The 21,491-nt window shown below is 41.3% G+C and overlaps 1 protein-coding gene across 1 annotated transcript; it reads left to right on the top strand.

Annotated features, from left to right (window-relative positions):
- The first annotated feature begins 9,080 nt into the window (after positions 1 to 9,080).
- On the top strand, positions 9,081 to 20,880 carry sik1 (salt-inducible kinase 1). Its single transcript, XM_044018808.1, has 14 exons — positions 9,081 to 9,727; positions 10,293 to 10,488; positions 10,582 to 10,698; positions 13,695 to 13,758; positions 13,865 to 14,026; positions 14,891 to 15,015; positions 15,109 to 15,232; positions 15,344 to 15,564; positions 15,916 to 16,065; positions 16,164 to 16,274; positions 16,391 to 16,616; positions 17,015 to 17,269; positions 17,397 to 17,586; positions 18,012 to 20,880. The coding sequence occupies exons 2-14, from the start codon at positions 10,336 to 10,338 to the stop codon at positions 18,529 to 18,531; spliced, it is 2,418 nt and encodes an 805-aa protein (XP_043874743.1). The 5' UTR covers positions 9,081 to 9,727; positions 10,293 to 10,335; the 3' UTR covers positions 18,532 to 20,880.
- Positions 20,881 to 21,491: the final 611 nt, after the last annotated feature.

A 21,491-nucleotide genomic window follows, 5' to 3' on the forward strand; every position in this document is an offset into this window, starting at 1 on the left:
CTTCATTGCTGACGAGCATCATGATGACGACCGCCGAGGAAAATAAATGCCGAATGACGAGGAACAGACAAAGTATAAAGACGAGCCAGTTTGACATGTTTGCACAGATGGGAAAAGGTCAGAACTGTGAATAAACTGTATGAACAAGTGCTCCTAGAAAAGCTTACGAAGGGCACTGACTGAGTACTTACTACTTAGTATGCTAATATGCTAAAACAAGAGGGTAAGCTTTGTGAACAATAGAGAATGAAATGAAAGTGTTTTCAGCTCCCAATTTCATCCCTTTGTCAACCTCTGCAACATCAAGTCCAATGAAAGCTTTACGTGCTTTAAAAACAATTTTAATCAGGTCCTATACCTATTTTCTCTGTCTAATACTTCAAACCTATTTCATCATGAGCAACTCAATCCAACAAATCCCTTGTTGTGGAGTCTCTGTCTCTGTGGGTGTGTGTGTGGATAGATAGAGGGGAGAAAAGAAGAGAAATAAAAGTGACCCAGAATTTTTGTTTCCATTCTTCCACTCTATGTATTTGGAACAGTCCAGTAAGAGCATTACATCACAACGAGAGGTGCATCATCCCGCTCCACTCAGAGCCGACCTCTTTCTCTAATGTGTTCCTCGTTGCTCTTCATGTTCACTCTCTCACCCCTGCACCCTCTCCCTCATCCTTGTGCAGTGCTTTCGTTTACTTTATCGATTTATTCTTATACGAAATTGCATTCATTCATCGACTTTCCTTTCCTCTGTGCTTTATCTACTTTTCATTTCATTCCCATTGTCAAGCGGTCACCTTCCTGGGTACCCCACATCCCCTTTCGCCTGCCACACTCAGCCCAGGATAATAGGCTGATCTGTGGTATGACGCACATGGCTCTGTCTCCAGAGGGGCTTTTGCGCACACAGGCATTCATAGCGGCTCTGTGTAGCTTGGTGTGTAGACACAGAGCAGTGGCCAGGTATTTCCATCTTGAGATAACTGACACCACAGGGTTACTGTATCAGCATCTCTGCTGATAGTACAATGCACTGTGCATTCTACAGCAGAAAAAAGCTTTTCTTTCTTTTATGAATGGTACTCGTACAAGCAGATTATAGCCACCTGGAGTAAAGACGTATGAAGATCAGTTTTCATTAGTTGAGGTATTTTGTTTTAAAAAACATAAAAAAAAAAAAAGAACAAGAATGTGCCCAGAGTAAAACCACTTTAACGCCATGTAATTCAGAACAGAGATACTTAAAGTTATTACATGGAGATACACCTGAGAAAATATTGAGTATTACGTTTACGACTGACAGTAAAACTGTCTTGCGCAAGTTTTGAACATAAACAATGCGCTCACACAATGCTGATTATGCCTATCAGCTGCACACAATGTGGCTTATCAGTGTAGCAGTGCTTAGATCCGGTGCTGCCTGACAACATTCCTGCACTGCACACAGGAAGTGATTTGTTTTATCACAAGACAGACGGAGGCAAACGCAACAATGCCGTTGTAAAGGGAGAAACGGCTGCAAGCAAGAAATTGGCAACACAAAGAAGAATGCTTCGTGCACCCGTCTGTCACCCTGAGCTGCCACTGTATACACACAAATGCACCCTCAGTCAAGTCTGATCATATTACTTGACAAAGCCTATTTTTTAAATGAGGGATGTACCATACAACTAATGTTACATTGTAATGAACAGAGATAAAAAAAAAAATAAAGGTTACACACAAATTCAGTTACAGACACTTAACCTGATATTTATTCTGAATCACATAATTTATTGTTATTTGTTTCAGTCAGAGCCACGCTGCACCACAAGCTAATCCAAGAACTTGCACTAAACTCAACATTCTCACTGACTCAGTAAGGTGTGGCTCCTCTCTCTCACGCTGAGGTAAAAGTTTCAGTAAACAAATATGTGATATCTCACAACGGAAAATATGTATTCAAACATCCACAAATGGAGGCTGTCGCCTGTGTTGGGATGCATAGTCTGCAACGTCTGAAAGATGTGGCCCCTGAGTTAGGCTATTTATAATAAAAAATAAATAAACTGCAGGTAAAGCCACCATCTTGAGCACAGAATGCACCGACATTTAGCTGACTATGGAACATAGCAAGCATGACTTCAACAGTTTGACGCTGAAGTTACTTACACAGGAATGACCACACAGTTAACTTTGTGCTTACCATGTGCGAATAAGTTGAGTCATGAGATTTTAGGTTATGTGCTAACACAATATTTAGTTTGTTTCTTACTGATTTGTACAGAGTATTGGGGTCAAGAAAACAAAACAAAAAACAGCATGAATTCTGAGAATAAAGTCATAATTCTAAGAAAAAAAATCACAACTCTGAGAAAAAGAATCATAAACAATGTCAATTGATATGCCCTTACCCTGAATGTAACCTTATATTACTGGATCATTATTTTGTTTTTACTTTTATGCTGTTTTGTTTTATTTTTTTTTACTTTATTTCAAAAGATCTTTTTACATGTGTCCTTAATAGTCTTCTGTAGATTTGCAAACAAGAAAAATATACAAAACTTTGCAACTGCGTTGATTCCAAATGCTCCAACATGATGTTGGAGCAACGTGATGTTAATCCTGTTTGTACTTTTCAGACTTCATATCAACAATATTGCTCGTGCTTTCATCTCAGAGATAAAATAAAGGAATAAACAACCTGTGCCAAACTGGAACAGCTGGAACATAGTCTCGCACATTGTGCTCCTCTGATGCCATTTATGCCACTTATTACATTATCCAGCTGTCTGAAGACTTTATTGGTTCACCACTAAACTGAAAAAAATCACTTGATTACCATAATCTAATTTCAATACAGCAAACCCTTGTTTCTCAGGGAACATTGTGTATTCCCACCACATTAGGATATAGAGTCATTGTTTATTATCTGGGCATCGTAAATAGTAATGAATGTCACTAAGAAATAATCGTGATTATCAGGGATAAATATCATTTATAAAGAAATTTTAATCACAAACCACAAAGAAATTAGTGGGTGTTTGTCAGTGAGAGATCTGTAGGTTCTTTCATCACTGAAACTGTTTGTTTGGTAAGGGCTGCTGTTGGACCTGCTGGATGATAGCTTGACGCACAAACTCACGAGGACAGCCCCCGCCTGCCAAAGTCAACAAGCACAGACAGACCAGCGTTAATTACCAAAGAAGAATGGCTCCCCTGTTCTCCACTGTACACAATGACACCAAATAATCAGACGAAGGCACTCAGTCAGTGACCGTCGGAGGTCGTAAACATAGGATAGATGGTTAAATGGACACTGGATCAACCCCAGGTCAGTCAGTTAATGTATATGCATGTAGAGAATATTTTAAAATCATAAGCTGCCAAGTGTTTTTCAAGTGTGCTGTAAGAGTAAGCCACACATACTACACCTCACAGCAGACGTGAACTGCTTTTCCCGGTCTGAGTGCTGGTGTTTGGTAAATGTGTAAATGTGTTAATGTGTTAATGTGTTAATGTGTTAATGTGTTAATGTGGTCATTATGAAAGACATCAACAGTCTCTGTTGGTGGTAGTTTCAGTTTCCTTGATTTGTTCATAATTTCCCCTTCATTTTCCTCCCCTGTCACTATTTGCTATGGCCATTCACGAACTGTGAAAGCTGAAACGGTTTTCTGACGTTTCTCGTGTGCCGTCAGGAGGCCACTTTTGGATTTGTCGTACACTTTGTGTCGGTAAACATTTACCTTTGCACTTCAAATGTTATCAAACATTGTAAATATGCGAGGCTGAGACGAGACAGCGTGTGCAGTCAGCCTTTAGCGACAAGGTCACCTTCAACAGCTGCCTCTGAAAACGCTTGGAGTCGGGTGTGTGACGCTGCCGTCTCTGTAATCAATGGCTCAGAATACGCTGTGCGTCTTTGAGAGGACACGGTATGAAACATTTGTCCATAGAGAGACACAGCAGTGATTCTCTGTGTGTGGAAAGTAACAACTCACTCATGGCATGATTGGTGTTAAAAGACTATAATCGTTCATGTCTAGATTTATAGATTGTCACTGTGCCTAAAACACACAGGATTTGTTATTCTCACACAGTGTCAGATAGAATCTTGATTCGTAGACACACATCTCACCATCAAAGGCTTTTCTTCCGTCTTGTGATCTTGAACCTGAAGATGAACCGTGTTGTGTTTGTTCTGAAAAGAGCAGCCAGAGGACATCTGAATTTAATTAGAGCTGGAGATATTCATAATGACATTACATTACACTTGTTTATCAGTAAGTATGTTTGAGCTCATCTTTTCCTCTCTTTGAACCTTGCAACTTGACATTATTGTTATGCTCTGCATTCTATAGACAGTCAACAGTCAACAGTATAGTCTTTTCAGGAGAGTAGGAGTCCTCAAGATTTAAATAGGTGACTTAAGTCAAAAATACCCCTTTAGTTGACCTTTATGCGCCCACATTTGATTAAAAAAAAGGTACAAGAAGTTCACAAAGAAGTGGTGGTAAACTGAATGTACTGTTGGTCACCTGTTTTTAGTTAAGCACTGATAAGCACTGAGGCAAATGCTTAGTCAGTGTGTGTGTGTGTGTGAGTGAGAGAGAAAGCGAAGGCAAGAGTGAAACCATGCGGGTGGGTGGTACTTGGGTAAGTTCCAGGAATGACTAGCTGTTCATGTGAGACTGTATGATTTATTGTAAACGTGGTTTGACCACAGCCAACGCGATAAAAGTACTACTCTCGGTCGTGTCGTTAATGTTTTTTTGAATTTGTTTTTTAATTACGGTGATTGTGTGCATATTCTGGGGTTTAGCATCACAATGATGAATCTAACATGACCCCATATATGGGCGTTTATTTGTCAGATTTCACAATGAACTCCTCTAAAAATTAATAGAGAGCAAGAAAATGGTGAACATTTTAATGCTAAAAATGTTCACCATTTTCTTGCTCTGGGGTCTTTTATACAGAATCTTTAAAAAATGTTTTAATGCAAATCCATTGTACCATTAACTTCCTGCTTTATTTATTTATTTATTTATTGTTGGGGGGACAGTTTGTTTAACACAGGTCCAGGTTGCTCAAGTTACGCAGATATTCAAATGGCATCTGGGAGACATTTGGTTGTGACAACAGTGAGACGGGGAGCAGAGTGGGCTTTGTGGTTTTAAGCATACATCACAATATTGCATGACCTTTCAGCTGACACTGTTTGCATGCAATTTGCAAGTCCTTAACATTTCAGACGTTGCAGACATAGAATCTGACTGTGTATTGTGGTTGGTGTTTGGTGTTTATGCTCACCCACACTGACTCTATATGCACGCTTTGAAATGTTGCAGTATGTCCTCATACACCTTATGTATGTTACAGCTTAAATCTATTCAGTCAATGTCAGTAAATGTAATTTAATCCCTAGATATAAACATTTTAGATGCTTAACTTTGCTCCAGTTCCATTTTATTTAGTATTTACCATTGATTCCCCAACAATCAGCTCCAACACAACAACTGCAGTGTTTTGTTTTTCTCCCAGGCTTGACTGGCAAAAATCTCTTATAAGCTCTCAGCCACTGCTTAGTCTGAGGAGACAAACAGGGGAGGAGGGCGAAATAACCCTGTCATTAGTGAAAATCCATGGTAATTTGGATTTATCAATTGAAGGAGGGTGTTTGTGTAACGGTCGACTCAGACGTACACAGTAGAGGAGTCAACTGAAATGCCTTTTGGTTCCATTGCGTCACATTTCCCATGGTGTGTGCGTCAGAATTATTCAACTTCGAATTGCATTCATGCTTAGCTCAAATCCTTCCCTCTCTTATCCGGGCTTTGGATCAGCTCTAGGAATCCAGTGTTAAATTAACAGTGTGCACTGTATACCTAGCCCTTGCTATGTAGTAAACCATGGCACTGCTCTGCTAACCTCTGATAGCAACATCTAACACCCAGCATCAGACCCAGCCACCATCAAGCATTAAAGCAACATGTACATGTGAGTGCAGCGTAAAGTTGTGTGATGATGATGTCTGCTCTTCCCTGGTTTATACCAACAAGGGGAGAAGTGACGGACTGTATAGTGGAAATGTGCCATTAGGGACACACAACTTAAAGCTCCTGTGTGTAAGAATTAGTGACATCTAATGGTGAAACTGCAAATTGCAACAAACGCTCCACTTCCTAAACCCTGTGGTATACTTCGGTGCACATGCCACACGCGCCTCATTGCCCATCGAATATCACAGACTCTGGTATTCTCATGAGTTAGCGGCCTGTAGTATCCCACTTAACCATCAGGTGGCAGTACAATTCTGGACACACGGCATAGGACACATTCCTACCGGAGAAGAAGATGAGAAGAAAGTTACAGCTCCCTCATAAATGTCTGGTTCGAGCAGCTCACAGCTGAAAGACCCATCGGCCAGTCGGGGTGTCAGCCAGTTCGAGGGTCACCAGGTTGAGGCTCGGATGACTGTCCCTGGCGACTACTTCTTCTGTTGTCGAAATGGCTTTTCTGCTTGGTGAGTGGGGCTTAATACTCCAACTACCAGTCGGGTGGAAGTTTAATTTGCGCATGTGGTGTCCACATGCATCCAACGCGTGTGGACGGGGCCTAATGTGTGTCAGGGTTTAAAGGCTAGTTTGTCCGTGTAGGGCTAATGTATGGTGACGCAAGCCTCTGTAAAGCAAGGCTTTTACCTGAAGTACATATAAAAAGCTTGTTGCTTTTTTACACTAATGTAACTAGTAGTACGTTACATTTCTGCCAATAAACCTTCCCAAATGTTACACACTTAGTGTTGTCATGTAACAAAGTTCATGTATAAAATTCACATATCTGTACCACTACATTTCCCAAATAAATTGTGTACTTTTACTCCACTACGTTTCCTCTAACTATCTTTGTTACTCGTTACTACCAAATAAAATCAGAAGAAGAAGAGTTGGTAATGGTCTGTGCTTTATGCTACAGTTTTGTCATTAACCCATTCACATGCTGCAACATGGGGTTAAGTGTCTTGCTCAAGGACAAATATAGACTAGCGGAGCCAGGAATTGAATCCACAGCCTTCCAGTTGAAAGACAACTCACCCTACCACTGAGCCACCAATGGCTCAATCCTAGCTGTTCACTTTTTAAATACTTTTACTTCTACAACTTAAGGACATTTTATATTAGCACATTACTGATACTTAAGTACAGTAAATGACATATACTTTAAGACTTTAACTTAAGTAATATTATAAAAAAAAGTGACTTCAACTTCTACCAAAGTCATTTTCTGGTAAGATACTACTTTTACTCAAGTATCCCTTTGAGGTACTTTATACATCATATTATAAGACTGTTCACACTAGACCTTTAAAGAAAGGTTCACATATTTTCTAAATGTCTGTCAAGAAAAAAAAACATAATGAACAACAATTTTATGTTTAAAAATAAAAACGGTTAAAATAAATCACACACAAACACATTTTACTGCTGTATAATTAACATTTTTACATGCGGACTTACATGAGAGATCACACATACCCCAAGGCTGAGTAATTAAAGCTGCGGTACACTTATTTAGAGTTTAAAAACCCATATCTTCACGTTTCACTCACAAACTGATTTGTATGTGTGTTTTTCACATAAAGGTTGCTGCGTGTTTACCACCGCAGACTTGTTCTGTGTCACCATGTCACCTGATTGTCCTGCAGCTCTTCTCTTTATTCTTTGCTCACACTAACTCCTTACCCGTCCCTCTGTCTGTGTAGTCTGTTCTTCTTCTTGTCTTCCTTTCCTGCCTCAAGCTGCTGTGCTTCCTCTGTGACGAGTGGGTGCGATACTCTCTTTTGTCCCACTTTCAGCAAAGAGAGGTGTTTTTGTTCTTTGTTTGTACAGGGCTTTCTGTGACCTGATTTATCAGTAGCAACTAATTTAATAACAGAAGAACCAATTATAAGACCCAATCAATGGGGGTATATTGTAAAACAGTTAATAGAAGTTATTTTTTGTTGTAGTATTTATTCTCTCAAAAAGTTTGCTACTGTGGATGCAATAATTGAAAGATATAGAAATAAGAATATAACTGAACAGAATAGGGGAAATTATTATTATTAATATTGTCTTTGTGTGCGAATCTCAAAAATGTGACAGGGAAAAAGTTGCAATGTAAGTGAGTACACTGAATTTTCAATTTAATCTGCAGATAACTTTAAGTTCTGAGCTATTTTTTGAACTGTCATATACACACACGCACACACACAAACAAACACACAGCATGTGTTGTGTACATGTCGATGTTCTGAAATAAGGGAGATGTTTCAGCAGCTGCAGATTGATGTTCTTAAAGTATCGCTCGTGGCACATTTCTGTTTTGGATTGTTGTCTGGTTTCCATCTGAGTACAGGACACTTATCTTTACCACAAATCTGCACATACTTAAGCTGTGCAGTATTTCCTGCTGCCACATAACCCCAAAGCAGAATATTTAGTGGTTTTAATTGTTTATTGGTTGTGTCCATGCAAAGGATCTCTTTTTTTCCCACACATACAAGATATTCTAGGGTATGTTTGGCGTTTGATTGCTCGTCTTTTTATTTATTTATTTATTTATTGAGATAATATGTGAAGTATTTCACATTCCAAAATTGAAATTATTTTACTCTGGGTAAATAATTATTATCATCATCGATCAAATCAATGGCAATGTGTCCTGGACCTCCATTTAAGAACCAATGAACTAATACACATATTTAGCATGTGCAACAATTAACAACTAATCGCTTAATATTTCTATTTCTATTTACTATTAACACTTAAAGGGTCAGTGGTGCACAAGTGACAAGTAGAAATGTGTATAGAATAAGCAATGAAAGTATTTAATTATAAAATTATTTAATATAATACAAGAAACTAAAAAAAAACAAGAATAAGAAAATAATAATAATTTTATTGTCAAGATATTTACATAATATGATACAATAACACGAAGAAAGTGCAGTGGCATAGAATTATACATCCGTATTATACACAACAACGTACAATACAGACGTATAATTACCAGAATGTGAGGAATAGAATAGAATAGAATAGAATAGAATATTGATTATTCAGGAAACAAAAAAAACAATTCCTCTGGGTTTCTGTTCCCGCAGAAGCTTCTCTCTCCCTCTCTCTCTCTTTCTCTTTCTGTGTGTGAGTGAAACTGTGAGACTTCCCGCGAGCAGCAGCCCGGCAGAGGGAAGCATCACGTGGTGACACATCTCTACGACTGACGTCACCGTCCCCATCTCCAAAGCAACCCCACCATCAGCACTCACGTCACTGTGCGCTCGAGCCGCGCGGTTGCCGAGCAACCCTTACCTTGCGCTCGGGTCCGGCCTTGCTTTGCACCCAGCGCTGAGCTCTGACGCGGGTGTGACGTTAATAAGGTGGGTATCAATTTGTTATGGTGGCGGGGGAGGAGGAGGAGGGGGGAAGGAGGAGTTCCCCCTGTGAGAGCCGAAGCCTTGCGCTCTGCATTCCGGCGGAGCGCTCAGGAACACACCGGCCGCGTCCTGGTATCGGCCCGAAAGAAGACTTGTTGTCTCTATAAGTGAAGACTTGGGGAAACAAAGTTGCTACGCGCGTGTTTTTTCCCCTCCTACAGTTATTGCTCTATTGCTGCGTTGTTGGCTCTGGTTGTGGAATGGTTCACACTTCCTCTGAGAGCTGTCTGAACTGTGAGAGAAGGCGCTTTAGGACCGCTTTTTAAGGTAAGACTGGACTTTTTTAGTCTCATCTAACGACTTTTCTAAGCCACCGTTCATTACAGTCAACGTAGAACTCTGTACTCAGCTGGTTCCTTATTTAAAGATGAGGACAAAATTAACATTTGATACATTTCTTGTTCACACTTACAAGCAATTTCCTCTGAAGAAACAGGTTGACATTTGTTTTTGACACGTTCTCATCTTGAGTCTGAAAATGTTAAATTCAGTTCATTTAAATTCATTTAAATGCAGCAAGAGAAATGATTTAAACATATTTAAAAAGGTTAATAAAAAAATAAAACACAATGGAAAATCAAGCAATTTACAAAAAAAGGACTTGAGCACACCACTACTGAGTAGAGGATTTTATCTCATTTCTCAGCTTACACTTTCCCCCTACTGAACTCACATGACATGCATGCAATTGCATGACCGTTTTCACACTGCTGCACCATAGGTGAATACTTACATGTGCATATTCAGCCGAATTAACATGATCTGAATGTTCAATAAATTAAGAATCCATGGGTTATATTTACAATTTGCAAATCTCTGTTTGCCTCTGCAGGTTCAAGCCTTAGTTTATTTAAAATCCAGACTGCTGGTGCATCATGGTGATCATGACAGAGAACAGCCAGGGGGCCCAGTCCAGCCCTGCCCAGGGACGGCCACTGCAGGTCGGCTTCTACGAGATCATCCGCACCCTGGGGAAAGGCAACTTTGCAGTGGTGAAACTGGCCAAACATAAAGTCACCAAAACACAGGTCAGTGAGTTTGTTTTTTTTCATGCAAATGTATATCTTTTGAAAAATATTTCTTAAAGCCAACGTCATTTTTTTTTCTTTTCTTTTGTTCAGGTGGCCATAAAGATCATCGATAAGACCAGACTCAATCCCTCCAACCTGGAGAAAATCTACAGAGAGGTGCAGATTATGAAGCTGCTGAACCACCCCCATATCATCAAACTATACCAGGTGTGTGTATTATCCCTCTTGTATTATCCTCCAGCACTGTTGTCATTCGTCATGCGTGTCGTTGTGCTTGTGTTGTGTGAGAGTGGAGCAGTCAGTCTGTTATTCAGCTTCACAGACTGGACAGTCTGTGCAGACGTGAACAAGCATGAATGTGGGAGTTAAGTGGAGTGGCGTGGAAAGCTTTTCAATGCCGAGGTTGAATTTATATCCCAATACCAATGTTGTGGTGCGGGTTATTGTGCGTCATTATTGTAGATTTGCACAGGCAGCAGTGTTGTTGTGTGTGGCAAAAAAAATAATTTATTATTGTACAATAATTTGTTGTGGTTTTAAGGTGCTGACTCCCACGTTGAGTCACAAGTACATCACAAAGGTATTAGTGCAATCCATTTAACCTCTCCTTGTACGATTGTGGTCTGTTACAGTTAGAGTGTGAGAATAATCATGTGAGAAGAGTGCAGTTATTTTCTGCTTTATAATGTCAGACGTGATTGCAGTGACGTGGAAAACAGAGCAGCCAGGAGAATGCTGGTTCAAGACTGGTCTGAATGTTAAGTCCAGTTAGCATCTGTTACAGCCAAGTGCAATGTGTTTGTGCTTCACGTGAAGGCCAGCTGCTTTACCGCTAATCAAATTGAAGACTTAGTGGAAAGAATCCGCTTTTTTTGCCCCCGGTTGACCTTGTGAAAGCTGCAGCACGCGTCTGCTGGTAAACACACCAACAGACACCCACGCAGGCGTACACAGACATCTCCTGATTTATTTTTTTCTACCATTATTTTCTGCCTTTTGTTTAGCTCTGTAATGTTCTGCTGCTTTTTTTTTTTTGAGGTTTCATATCTGAGCGTGAGCACAGGGATTACTGCAAAAACCATGTCTGCGCTGCAAAAATCAAAGCATGACATTATTCTCTTCAAGCCTCAATTGTTTCCAAATACACACACAATAGAGCCGAACGATAATGCAGATCAATGAAGACATTAATCAGCAAAGAGGTTTATCGGCATTTCCTTTCACAACCAAAAGTGTTGTTCAGACAAAGAGAAAAAAACGCATTTGTTAGAATCATGTACAAATTTTTATCTTGTTGAGTCAAACATAAAAATATTCTTTGCTTGTGTAATTTAAAACAAAATGATATTTAGGATTTATGGAGCTTGTGTATGTACAGTATGTGTAGTCTGACATGGGTGATGTGTATTATATTAGGCATGGCGGTGAATGTCTCCATGCCCTTGTGTTTTCTGATGTAATGCAAGTCAGATGCTTGGTACATGGTGAGTACTAAAACTGTCTTGTGACCCAAGGCTTACATCCTCTTAGTGTTGCCGCAGATTTTTGAGGGGGTGAGTTCTCGGAGACCTCTGGCCCAATAAATCAGCTGCTGTTTCTATTCACTCGCTGGTCTTTTGAGAGCAAATTATGCTCTGGCTTCGTTGAGGGCTCAAAACCTCTCCCTCTTTGTCTCATCATCACTCTGACCTTGTATCAACCACATGGTCGCCTCTTATCCTCTTAAATGGTTCGTACAAAGTTTGCTGATCTACCGTTAAGCCTCTGTTTGTATAGAAACGTATTTTAAATTAAAGCTGCCCCCGCACGCACACACATGTGCCGGGGGTGCACACTGGATAGTGGCCAATGCAGCTGTGCCCTGCTGCTAAGTAGGGGAACTGGACAGACGAGAAACCCATAATTTCCTCCTTGTCTGCCTTTGATCCGGGTTGCTGTGGCTACTGTGGTAGGGAATTTCATCTGCCTCCGACTTCTGCGAGGCAGGTCGCACACGGTGTCCATCTCTATTCATTTTCAAAAGGGGGGTGGGGGGTGGGGGTTAAATATAGAAGTAGCAGAAAAAAAGGTTACAAGTAATGTATGAAATTCTGGGGGTTTCTGAATTTTGGGCAAAGTTTCATGGGGTTTTCAAGTCCAAATTACAGTGGAGACCAAATCCAACACTTAGAGCAATGTGGATGAGGTGCTGCGGCTGTTAAAACATTACTATTTCCATATTACAGCTTCCTTAAAGACACTTAGGGGTAAATATAATGAAACATGCATGTTAAGGGGTTAATCTGTCTTCTGCCGGAGGGGGGTGGGTGTTGCCGATGGCCCTTGACGTGCTGTGTTTGTTCTACAGACCAATGACGTCATCTGCACCTCAAGGTGACAGAGCCCCAGAGAGCTGCCCTATCTCACAGTCACAACAGTTACAGATAAAGGCTACTTTCTGCTTGGAGGCATCCGCGCACTGAATCATTCTTTTCTCTGCTTTTTAAAGGAGCTGCAGGCTGGAAAAAAAAAAGAATTAAGTTCCACTACTCAGTGGAATTTAGTGACATTTAATTCAGAGTAGGCCAAAAGCACGATCCAGACAGGGCTTTGTCATGTGTTGAAAATTGCTTTGTTGTGCAACCTTTTAGCTCAAAACCACTCCGTTCCTGAGGGCTCTCCGAGGAAGTGGAAGCTTTCTGTGAGTTCCTGGAAAGTACTGGTAATGGTGGCCCATATAGTGTGCTACACAACTGCACCGATGGCGTATTTGATACACTAGACGGGAAGTTGAAAACCATGTAGTGCATCACAACCAGTGTTTCCACAAAGTAAAATATGAAATTCAGTAAACAAGCTGTTAACTAATGTCAGCCTCGGGGCAACCAAACATTTAATGTGTTGGTCTGTGTGTTAACGCTTTGCATTTCCCCTTTGGGTTTGTGTATATGTGTAAAAATGGGTTTGAACAAGTCACAGTGGCTGGCGTCTGTCTTACGCAACAGAGCCTTTCATGGAAAGCCAGAGTGAATTTTGTGAGTGGAACAAGTTTAAAGAGAAGTATGAGAAGGGGAGTTTTGTGGTTATAATATGTCTGATGCTCCAAAATGCTTGGAGCAGACTCCTGACTGAAGGTCCTGGAACTGATTTGAACTTGAAATGTATTCTTTGTCATCCCCTGCTGCCCAGTTACGTTAAACTCTGTCAATCTATCCTTTTCTTAGGTCATGGAGACCAAAGACATGCTGTACATTGTGACGGAGTATGCAAAGAATGGAGAGATGTTTGGTGAGTTCAGCTTTCGAGTTCAATTTCTTCTCAGTAACTATGATTGTAACTTAAATCAGTTAACGCCTGTCTCACATATGGCCTAACATGTTGTCTCTCGCTGCAGACCACTTGACCTCAAATGGCCGCCTGAGTGAAGATGAGGCGCGAAAGAAGTTCTGGCAGATTCTTACAGCGGTGGACTACTGCCATCGACACCATATTGTTCACCGTGACCTAAAAACCGAGAACCTGTTGCTGGACGCCAACATGAATATAAAACTGGCTGGTAGGTCTGCAATACATTCTTTACACTACTTTACACTTAGTTAGCAGAGCGGTGTCTGACAACGTGATGCTCATGTTGTGTGTGTTATGTCTGTCGTTGCTGTGCGCACCGTTGCCAACAAAAACACCAGCAACGACCATGTCTGAGAGCTCAGTTTACACGGTGTACTGTTTGAACCTAAACATACACTCATCATTTGATTGACCAGTGTCTGTTTTTAAATCACTGGGCTTGATTGGCTGGCGCGTGCGCTCCTGTTCAAACAGAAAACTACATACAACACAAGCAAAGCATCCCATCCACAATGCAGTAGAGCAAGGCGCGATGCCACCACAGTTGAAGCCTCCAATACTTACCGTGTGAGTGCAGCATTGCTGTTACCGTGGTAACTAGATTGCTGGCAGGGAGGTGTTGATTCATTTTTATTAAAAAACTAAACTTTTAATCTGAATACATCTCACTTTAGTATTCGGTTCAGTGTTTGCCCGTAGAGAAACGCTGGCTTTCTGTGGGATTTGTAAAGCATTCCAATTAAATCATTGCTGCGTTGTCTGTGTGCTAATTAAGTGTGAATAATTAACTATTTTGTGCCGTGACAAGGAGTGGAAATGACTTCTGAGTACAAACAGACACTCTTGCATAATAGAAATATTCCATCTTAAGACAACTAGTCTTTTGTTTGTGAGAGGCCACGTTAATGTGAGCATGATATGAACATGAGGATGGCAAATGACATACGACACCGTAGTTAAAGGAAGGAAACACGTCTGTGACCCCAACGCCTTGAGCCTCTCATGCTAGAACGAAGGGAAAACAAACAATGTTAAATAACACAACTGTTGTGTGTCTGTCTGTGTCTTACAGACTTTGGATTTGGAAACTTCTACAACGCGGGGGAGCCTCTGGCCACATGGTGTGGTAGTCCGCCTTATGCTGCCCCTGAAGTGTTTGAAGGGAAAGAGTATGAGGGGCCTCAGCTGGACATTTGGGTAAGTTTGCACGCTGAAAATATACAATGGACAGCACGTTTCAAATAGTGAGCAACAACATGTTAAAGATATCTCTTTTCTTTTTTTTTACAGAGCCTCGGAGTGGTGCTTTATGTTCTTGTCTGTGGCTCTCTTCCATTTGATGGTCCCAGCCTTCCTGCACTCCGACAAAGAGTCACAGAGGGACGATTCAGAATCCCTTTCTTCATGTCCCAAGGTAACAATCACCCTGACATTCAATCATGATAATTACTTCTAATTACCAGTACTGTTTAAATGCAAATTGCCCGCAGTCAAAGTCTTATTTTTCTTTGTTCACATTTTTCAGACTGTGAAAACCTGATACGCAAGATGCTGGTGGTGGACCCAGCTAAGAGGATTAGTGTAGCCCAGATCAAGCAGCACCGCTGGATGCTGGCAGACCCAACAGCGGCCCACAATACCCTCAGCCATTCACTCACAGAGTACAACTCCAACCTGGGAGACTACAGTGAACCCGTGCTGGGAATCATGAACACACTGGGCATCGACCGGCAGAAGACTATCGAGGTGAGCAGGAAAAAAAATCTATTGATTTGTAAGAATGAACTGTTTTTAGTTTGATCATGAAGTAGATCGAGCAGTAGCTGGTTTAAATTTGCTGTCTCCACAGTGCCAGTCAGTCCTAATACTTATTACTACAACTAACTCAGCTAACTGAGAGTGTCTGCCCACAGAAAATAAAAATACAAAAAGAATATCTCACTTTTCTTTCACCAAAAAGGTTATAGTTGTCCTGGACTTTCTCTCATAGTGGCAAAGAGCTGCAGAATGCTATAAAGAGACTAAGAGATGGCATTAAGAGCCGCAGAAGGTAAAGTGACAAACCCCTAATCTACTGCCTTCTGTCCCTTCCATTAGTCTCTGCAGAGCAGCAGCTACAATCACTTCTCTGCTATCTATTATCTCCTGCTGGAGAGAGTGAGAGAGCATCGCACCCAGCAGCTGAACCGCCAGTGTGGAACCTGGAGCCAGAGACCCAGGAGCACCTCCGACTCTACTGGCCCAGAGGTGAGCACTCCTGATGTGTGAATCGAGCTCAAAATAGCCCTGATCCAAGTGGCACCCTCTAACTTAAGTCTAAAATGTTGTGTACTTTGTGCTTCTAGGTGATTATGGAGTCCACTGACAGCTTTAGGACCACACCGTTTTCAGTTCCAGCAAAAAATGCTCCCCCTGTGTACTCGGATGTTGAGTGTGATCAAGGTGGATTGTTCCAGGTAAACAGCCTCAGCAGCTAAAGGAGTGCTCATCACTCACAGTGGTGTAAATGCTGCAAGTCAGCATGTGTTTCCTGTCAGTCAGTGGCTCACACGTTTTCCTCCCTCCTCTCCAGCGAGTGGTGTTTCCAGTGGAGGCCAGTCTCAACAGATTGCTCTGGAATCGTTCCATTTCACCCAACAGCCTGCTGGAGACGAGCATCAGTGAAGAAGTGAAACCCAGAGACCTGGAAGAGGAGGAGGCATCGCAAACCCTTGGCCCCCTGCTCCCTCCAACCACCACTTCACGCAGACACACTCTGGCTGAGGTGTCAGCCCGTTTCCACCAGTGCAACCCTCCATGTAAGTATGACAAACTTAAGCAAGAACCACTGCTAATGTGCTAAACTATATCACAGAGACTACAGTCTTTAAATTCCACTCACATGTATTTTAAGATCCTCAGGCACTGAGAATCCAGTTTGAAGCTCATTCAGTTTTATCTAAATTTATCTGACTTTAAATAGTGACTGGTTTCTTTTTATTTAATTGGCTGACAATTTTACACCTCTGGTTGAATACAAATATTTGTTTTAATTTGAATGTTGTCTTTTAATTAGAGTAAATTCTGTTTCTACATCATGTCATGGATTACATTTTTTTGCACTCTTAAAGCACATTGTACTTAAATAAAGATTGTTATTATTAATATTATGTAAAAAGCACATGTTAATACTCATTTGTCCTCTCTTTTTATGTAGGTATTGTGGTCAGTCCCTCTGATGGAGCCTCCTCTGACAGCTGTCTGAAGTCTTCATCCAGTCCCAAACCTTCTCTGCAGGCTGCTATGCAGGAGATGTCAACACCTCTGGCCTCTGGGGCAGAAGGTGGAGCTTTGCTGCCAGGCGGAGCCCCCCTGGCCCTCTCCTCCCACCTCCTTCCCCAGGCCCAGGGCAGCCTGCCTGCTGCCAGCTTCCAAGAGGGTCGTCGAGCCTCTGACACTTCCCTCACACAAGGTACAGGAGAGGGATCATGACACAAAGAGTTATCTCTCTAATTAGATTTAAATGTGTCTCACATATACTGTTTCACAGTGACTGATCAAAGGGGTGTTGTATAACAATTCCCCATAACTTTCTGCAGGTCTCAAAGCGTTCCGCCAGCAGCTGAGGAAAAACACACGCACTAAAGGGCTTTTGGGATTAAATAAGATCAAGGGTCTGACAAGGCAGGTCGTCCCCCCGCTCCCCTGTAACCGCGGCAGCAGAGGGTCGCTGGGTCCGGCCCTTTCTGAGCACCGCAGCATGCTTGAGGAGGTGCTTCACCAACAGAGGTGAGACACACTGTTATGCACCACATTTTAGCTCATGTAGGTGAGCGAGGCACAGGAGGAGAGACATGAGGCGACGTGAGGCTTGAGTGTGAGGAGACATAAAACTTTGAATTTTGAGTGAAAGTTGAAGAAACCAGTTCATTTTGGTTTTAAAATTCTTCAAGGACAGAAAACAACAACTTCTTAAAAAGAAATATTTCACGAATTTTACATTTTAATAGCACATACTGTATGTGTTGTGACTTAACGTGTTTGTTCAGTGCATAAACATTATATCCATATAAACCATTGATATTGAAGAAAATTAGCCCAATCTAATTGAGGACCTGGCATGATGATCCCAAAGCATTTTTGAAACTGTCTTTGCACTTCATTTGAAAATGAAAATCTGCTGCAGAGTCTGATTCTCTGTCTCTTTTTCCCAGGATGCTGCAGATTCAACATCAGCCTCAGCCTCAAGTCCAAACAGCAAAGGCAGGACCTACACAGAATCCCCTGCTCTTTTTGGCCCAGCAGCAGGCACCCTCTCCTCCGTCTTCTACAGTGTTTGCTCCCTCCTCCATCTTTGACAACCCCACCCCAACGACCATGCCTCCTCAGCAAACTTCAGTGGGTGTACAGCACGGCCCCTGGCAACAAACCCTGGACAATTCCTCGTCCTCATGCTGCTCCTCATCCTCCTCATGCTATTCCTCTTCACTGTCCCCCGTGGCCTCCGCTGCTTACCTCCTCGAAGCTCGCCTGCACATTAGCCAGCGACCTTACCCTCACCTACAATCCGGCCTCCAGCTGCAGAGTCAGGCTGCAACACATGGCACCTTCCCCATCTTGTCCAAACCATTGGGGTGGAGCCTGGGTGCGGGCTCCAGCGCAGATCCTGGCGTGCAGGAGTTGGGACTGGCTGCGCAGCAGCAGCAGCTCAGTAGCTGCGTCATGGTGAAGTAAATCATCCGCCATGTTTCGACACAAACATACTTTCTCTCTGTGGAAGAAGGAAAAAAAAAAAAGACTTGATTTTGAGCCTAGACGACGAAGAGAGAAAGGAACAAGAGAAAGTTAACAAAAAAGAAGATGCAACTGACAAACTTATTTAACAACATGGGGTAGACACATTGTGCACGTGTGCATGTTGTGTTCATGCTTTTGGTATCGTATAAGCTAAAGACTAAGCAATAACCAAACTCTGGATGAGATTATTAAATCTGTATCAGGCCGCCAGAGAAGCAATAATAGACTGAAAGACTCTCGTCCAGTCTCCTTCCTGATGGACTCACTTGAATGAAATGAGAGCTGACATTAACTGATACACTTATGTCTCGCATGTTTTGATGCTGTCTAAGTTACATTATGATTCTCAGAAAAAGGAAGGCTCCAGCTTCCTCGTTCTTTTTTTTTCTTCTTAGTCACGTTTTGTGTCATTTCCTATACTTGATGTTTTTTCACTTGACTGGACAGAAGACCAAACTTATTTCTTTCTTCTTTATTTTTCTGTCATTGCTCCCACTGTTTCGCCTTTCGGAAGACATTTCTCTGTAGCAGTGCAATGGACATGTGTTATAGTGCCCAGAGCTTACACACATTCACACCGAAGACTTTTGTTAGTTTGTATCGAAACTGTGATTTTATTTTTGCTTTTTCGCGCGGGGGTCGTTAGAGCTACCAAATTCTGCTTTTACCTCAAGCTGCGAAAAGACTAGATTGCTGCATCCTTATCAGCCAAAACTAAAGGAAGAGAGTGTCTCGCTGAGTAAAGCACAATAGGTACATCGGTCAGCTGGGCAGCACCTTACAGTGTGTGGACACAGATCCATATTCCCTTCAGTTAATAAGCACCCTCTTGTTTGTTGCTTTTACTACCTCCTCAGGCAAGCATTTGGAAACCTGTAAAATATCTTTAACATGCCGTCAACTCCAGAATATCAAAGGAAGAATATTTTTCACACCAACAGAACAACGACTTTGGGAACAGTGCAATATTTCACATTGAAATACAAAGGAAAGATCAGACTCTACATAGGAAAATGCTCATGCCTGAGGCTTTTTACTTCTGTGTGTCTTTGTTGTGCTGGCTAGCTGACTATAAGGGTACAAGTTATGTAACATAAAAACATGACACTGTAGAAATTGAGAGGAAACACCAGAATTAAAAAAAAAATAGATGCTGTTTTTTTCTTTGCACACAGCATCTTTATGATTCTTTAACTGAGAGAAATTGTGTGGGTTTTACCAAAGGGTGAACAGCACAAGGGATGGATGATCTGTCATGGATACACTACTGACATTTATCTTTAAAAGCTGTCTCAAACTGTAGCACGTGGTTAGCTTGCATTTTCACTTGATCTCCTTCGCCTTTGCTGCGAGGGAAAAACTCCTGTTGCCACCACAACGTACTGCTACACGTGTTAAGAGCTTTAGCTGTTACTATCAGGACCATTGTGGTATTCATGTTTTGTACTTTTCTAGAAAAGAGAAAGAAAACCCCCCAGAATATATAGCAATACCACGTTATGCTGGAATTTCAAATTGCTGCACTTCAGTTGTCCAAAACTATCTTTAATTTGGTACAAATGGATTCATTTGTGCGGACGACGTGTTTGAAAGCTGCAGAAGATGCAGTATATTGGCGGAGGTTTAGTCTGTTCTCGTATATCTGTGAAGCATCTTGTAGAGGAGAAGTGTTTGTTTTTTTTCTTTCCAAACCATGTTCTGTGTTGGAAACATGCAGTATTGACATTTTTACCCGACCTATTTAGCTGATTGCAGTCATTACCGACACTTGTGCCTTTCTCTGAACAAACCCACCATCAGAGGTGTCCATTTCCGATCACTACACTGAAGAAATTAAAATGGATGCCTCCGTTATTGGCCGTTCACTCAGAAGCCCCTTTTGATAGCTTCTTCGACCTTTGAGCTTGCTGTGTAAACACAAGCAAAAATTGCACTTTATTCATATATGTTTTGTTTCTCATTATTAAAAAAAAACAAACCAGAAGACAATTCTGTGAAGACAACTTCACAGAATTATTGAAACACTCTTGATGCAAATCTGTAAAATTACCCTTTTGATAAACTTTGGATAATAAGAAGTATTTCATGTTTTTTTTTTCTTTGTTATTTGTTACTTGACAGTGTGTGCATGTGTGTGTGTGTGTGTGTGTGTGTGTGTGACTGTGTGCATGTGTGAGTGCCTGGAGGGAAGGAACAGAAAGAGTAACGACTGGGCCGAGAATGTACATGAATGATTGTTTATTTATGTGGTTATTTATTTCAATAAAGTTCACTTCCTAAACTGACTGTCATTTGAAATGTTTTGTAAATCACAACATGGAAATGTCTGTTGGCTTTTTAGTGGCGGAAAAACCTTTGTTTGCATAACTTCATCAACTCTTACAACGTCTCCCTTTTTTTTTTGCTCAAGTCCTTTACAGGAAATGTTTCTTTGTTCAGGCGGAGTTTGGTGAACTCCCTCTGACCTCTGCTTGTGTCCGGATGTTCCTTGGCCTCGCACATTCAGATTCTGTCATCGCAAAATGCACGTTTTCGCTCAAAACAGCAGTGAGGCTGTGATATAAGCACTCATACATATTAAAAATGGCAGAACGCACCAATATACACTTGCACAGCTTACATCTTGCATTAGGTTTATCACTGACATTCATCATATTTTGTCTTTGCATATAAACCTAATTTTAAGTGCTCTCTATGGAGCAACCCGAGGAATGTGTAGCTAACAGCGTGCATCTCAATCAGTCAGTTAGACAGAAGAAAATAAATAAACAAAATAAATAATAATGAAGCCAGTAATAGGGCATAGTGATGGTGTAAAGTGGTCTAAAATGTAAGAATAGATAAACTGAGAAAATAAAAGTTGGATTAAGGTTCACAAAGTAGAGGCTAATTCAAAC

The sequence above is a fragment of the Solea senegalensis genome, linkage group LG2, assembly GCF_019176455.1.
Source record: "Solea senegalensis isolate Sse05_10M linkage group LG2, IFAPA_SoseM_1, whole genome shotgun sequence".
NCBI lineage: Eukaryota > Metazoa > Chordata > Actinopteri > Pleuronectiformes > Soleidae > Solea > Solea senegalensis.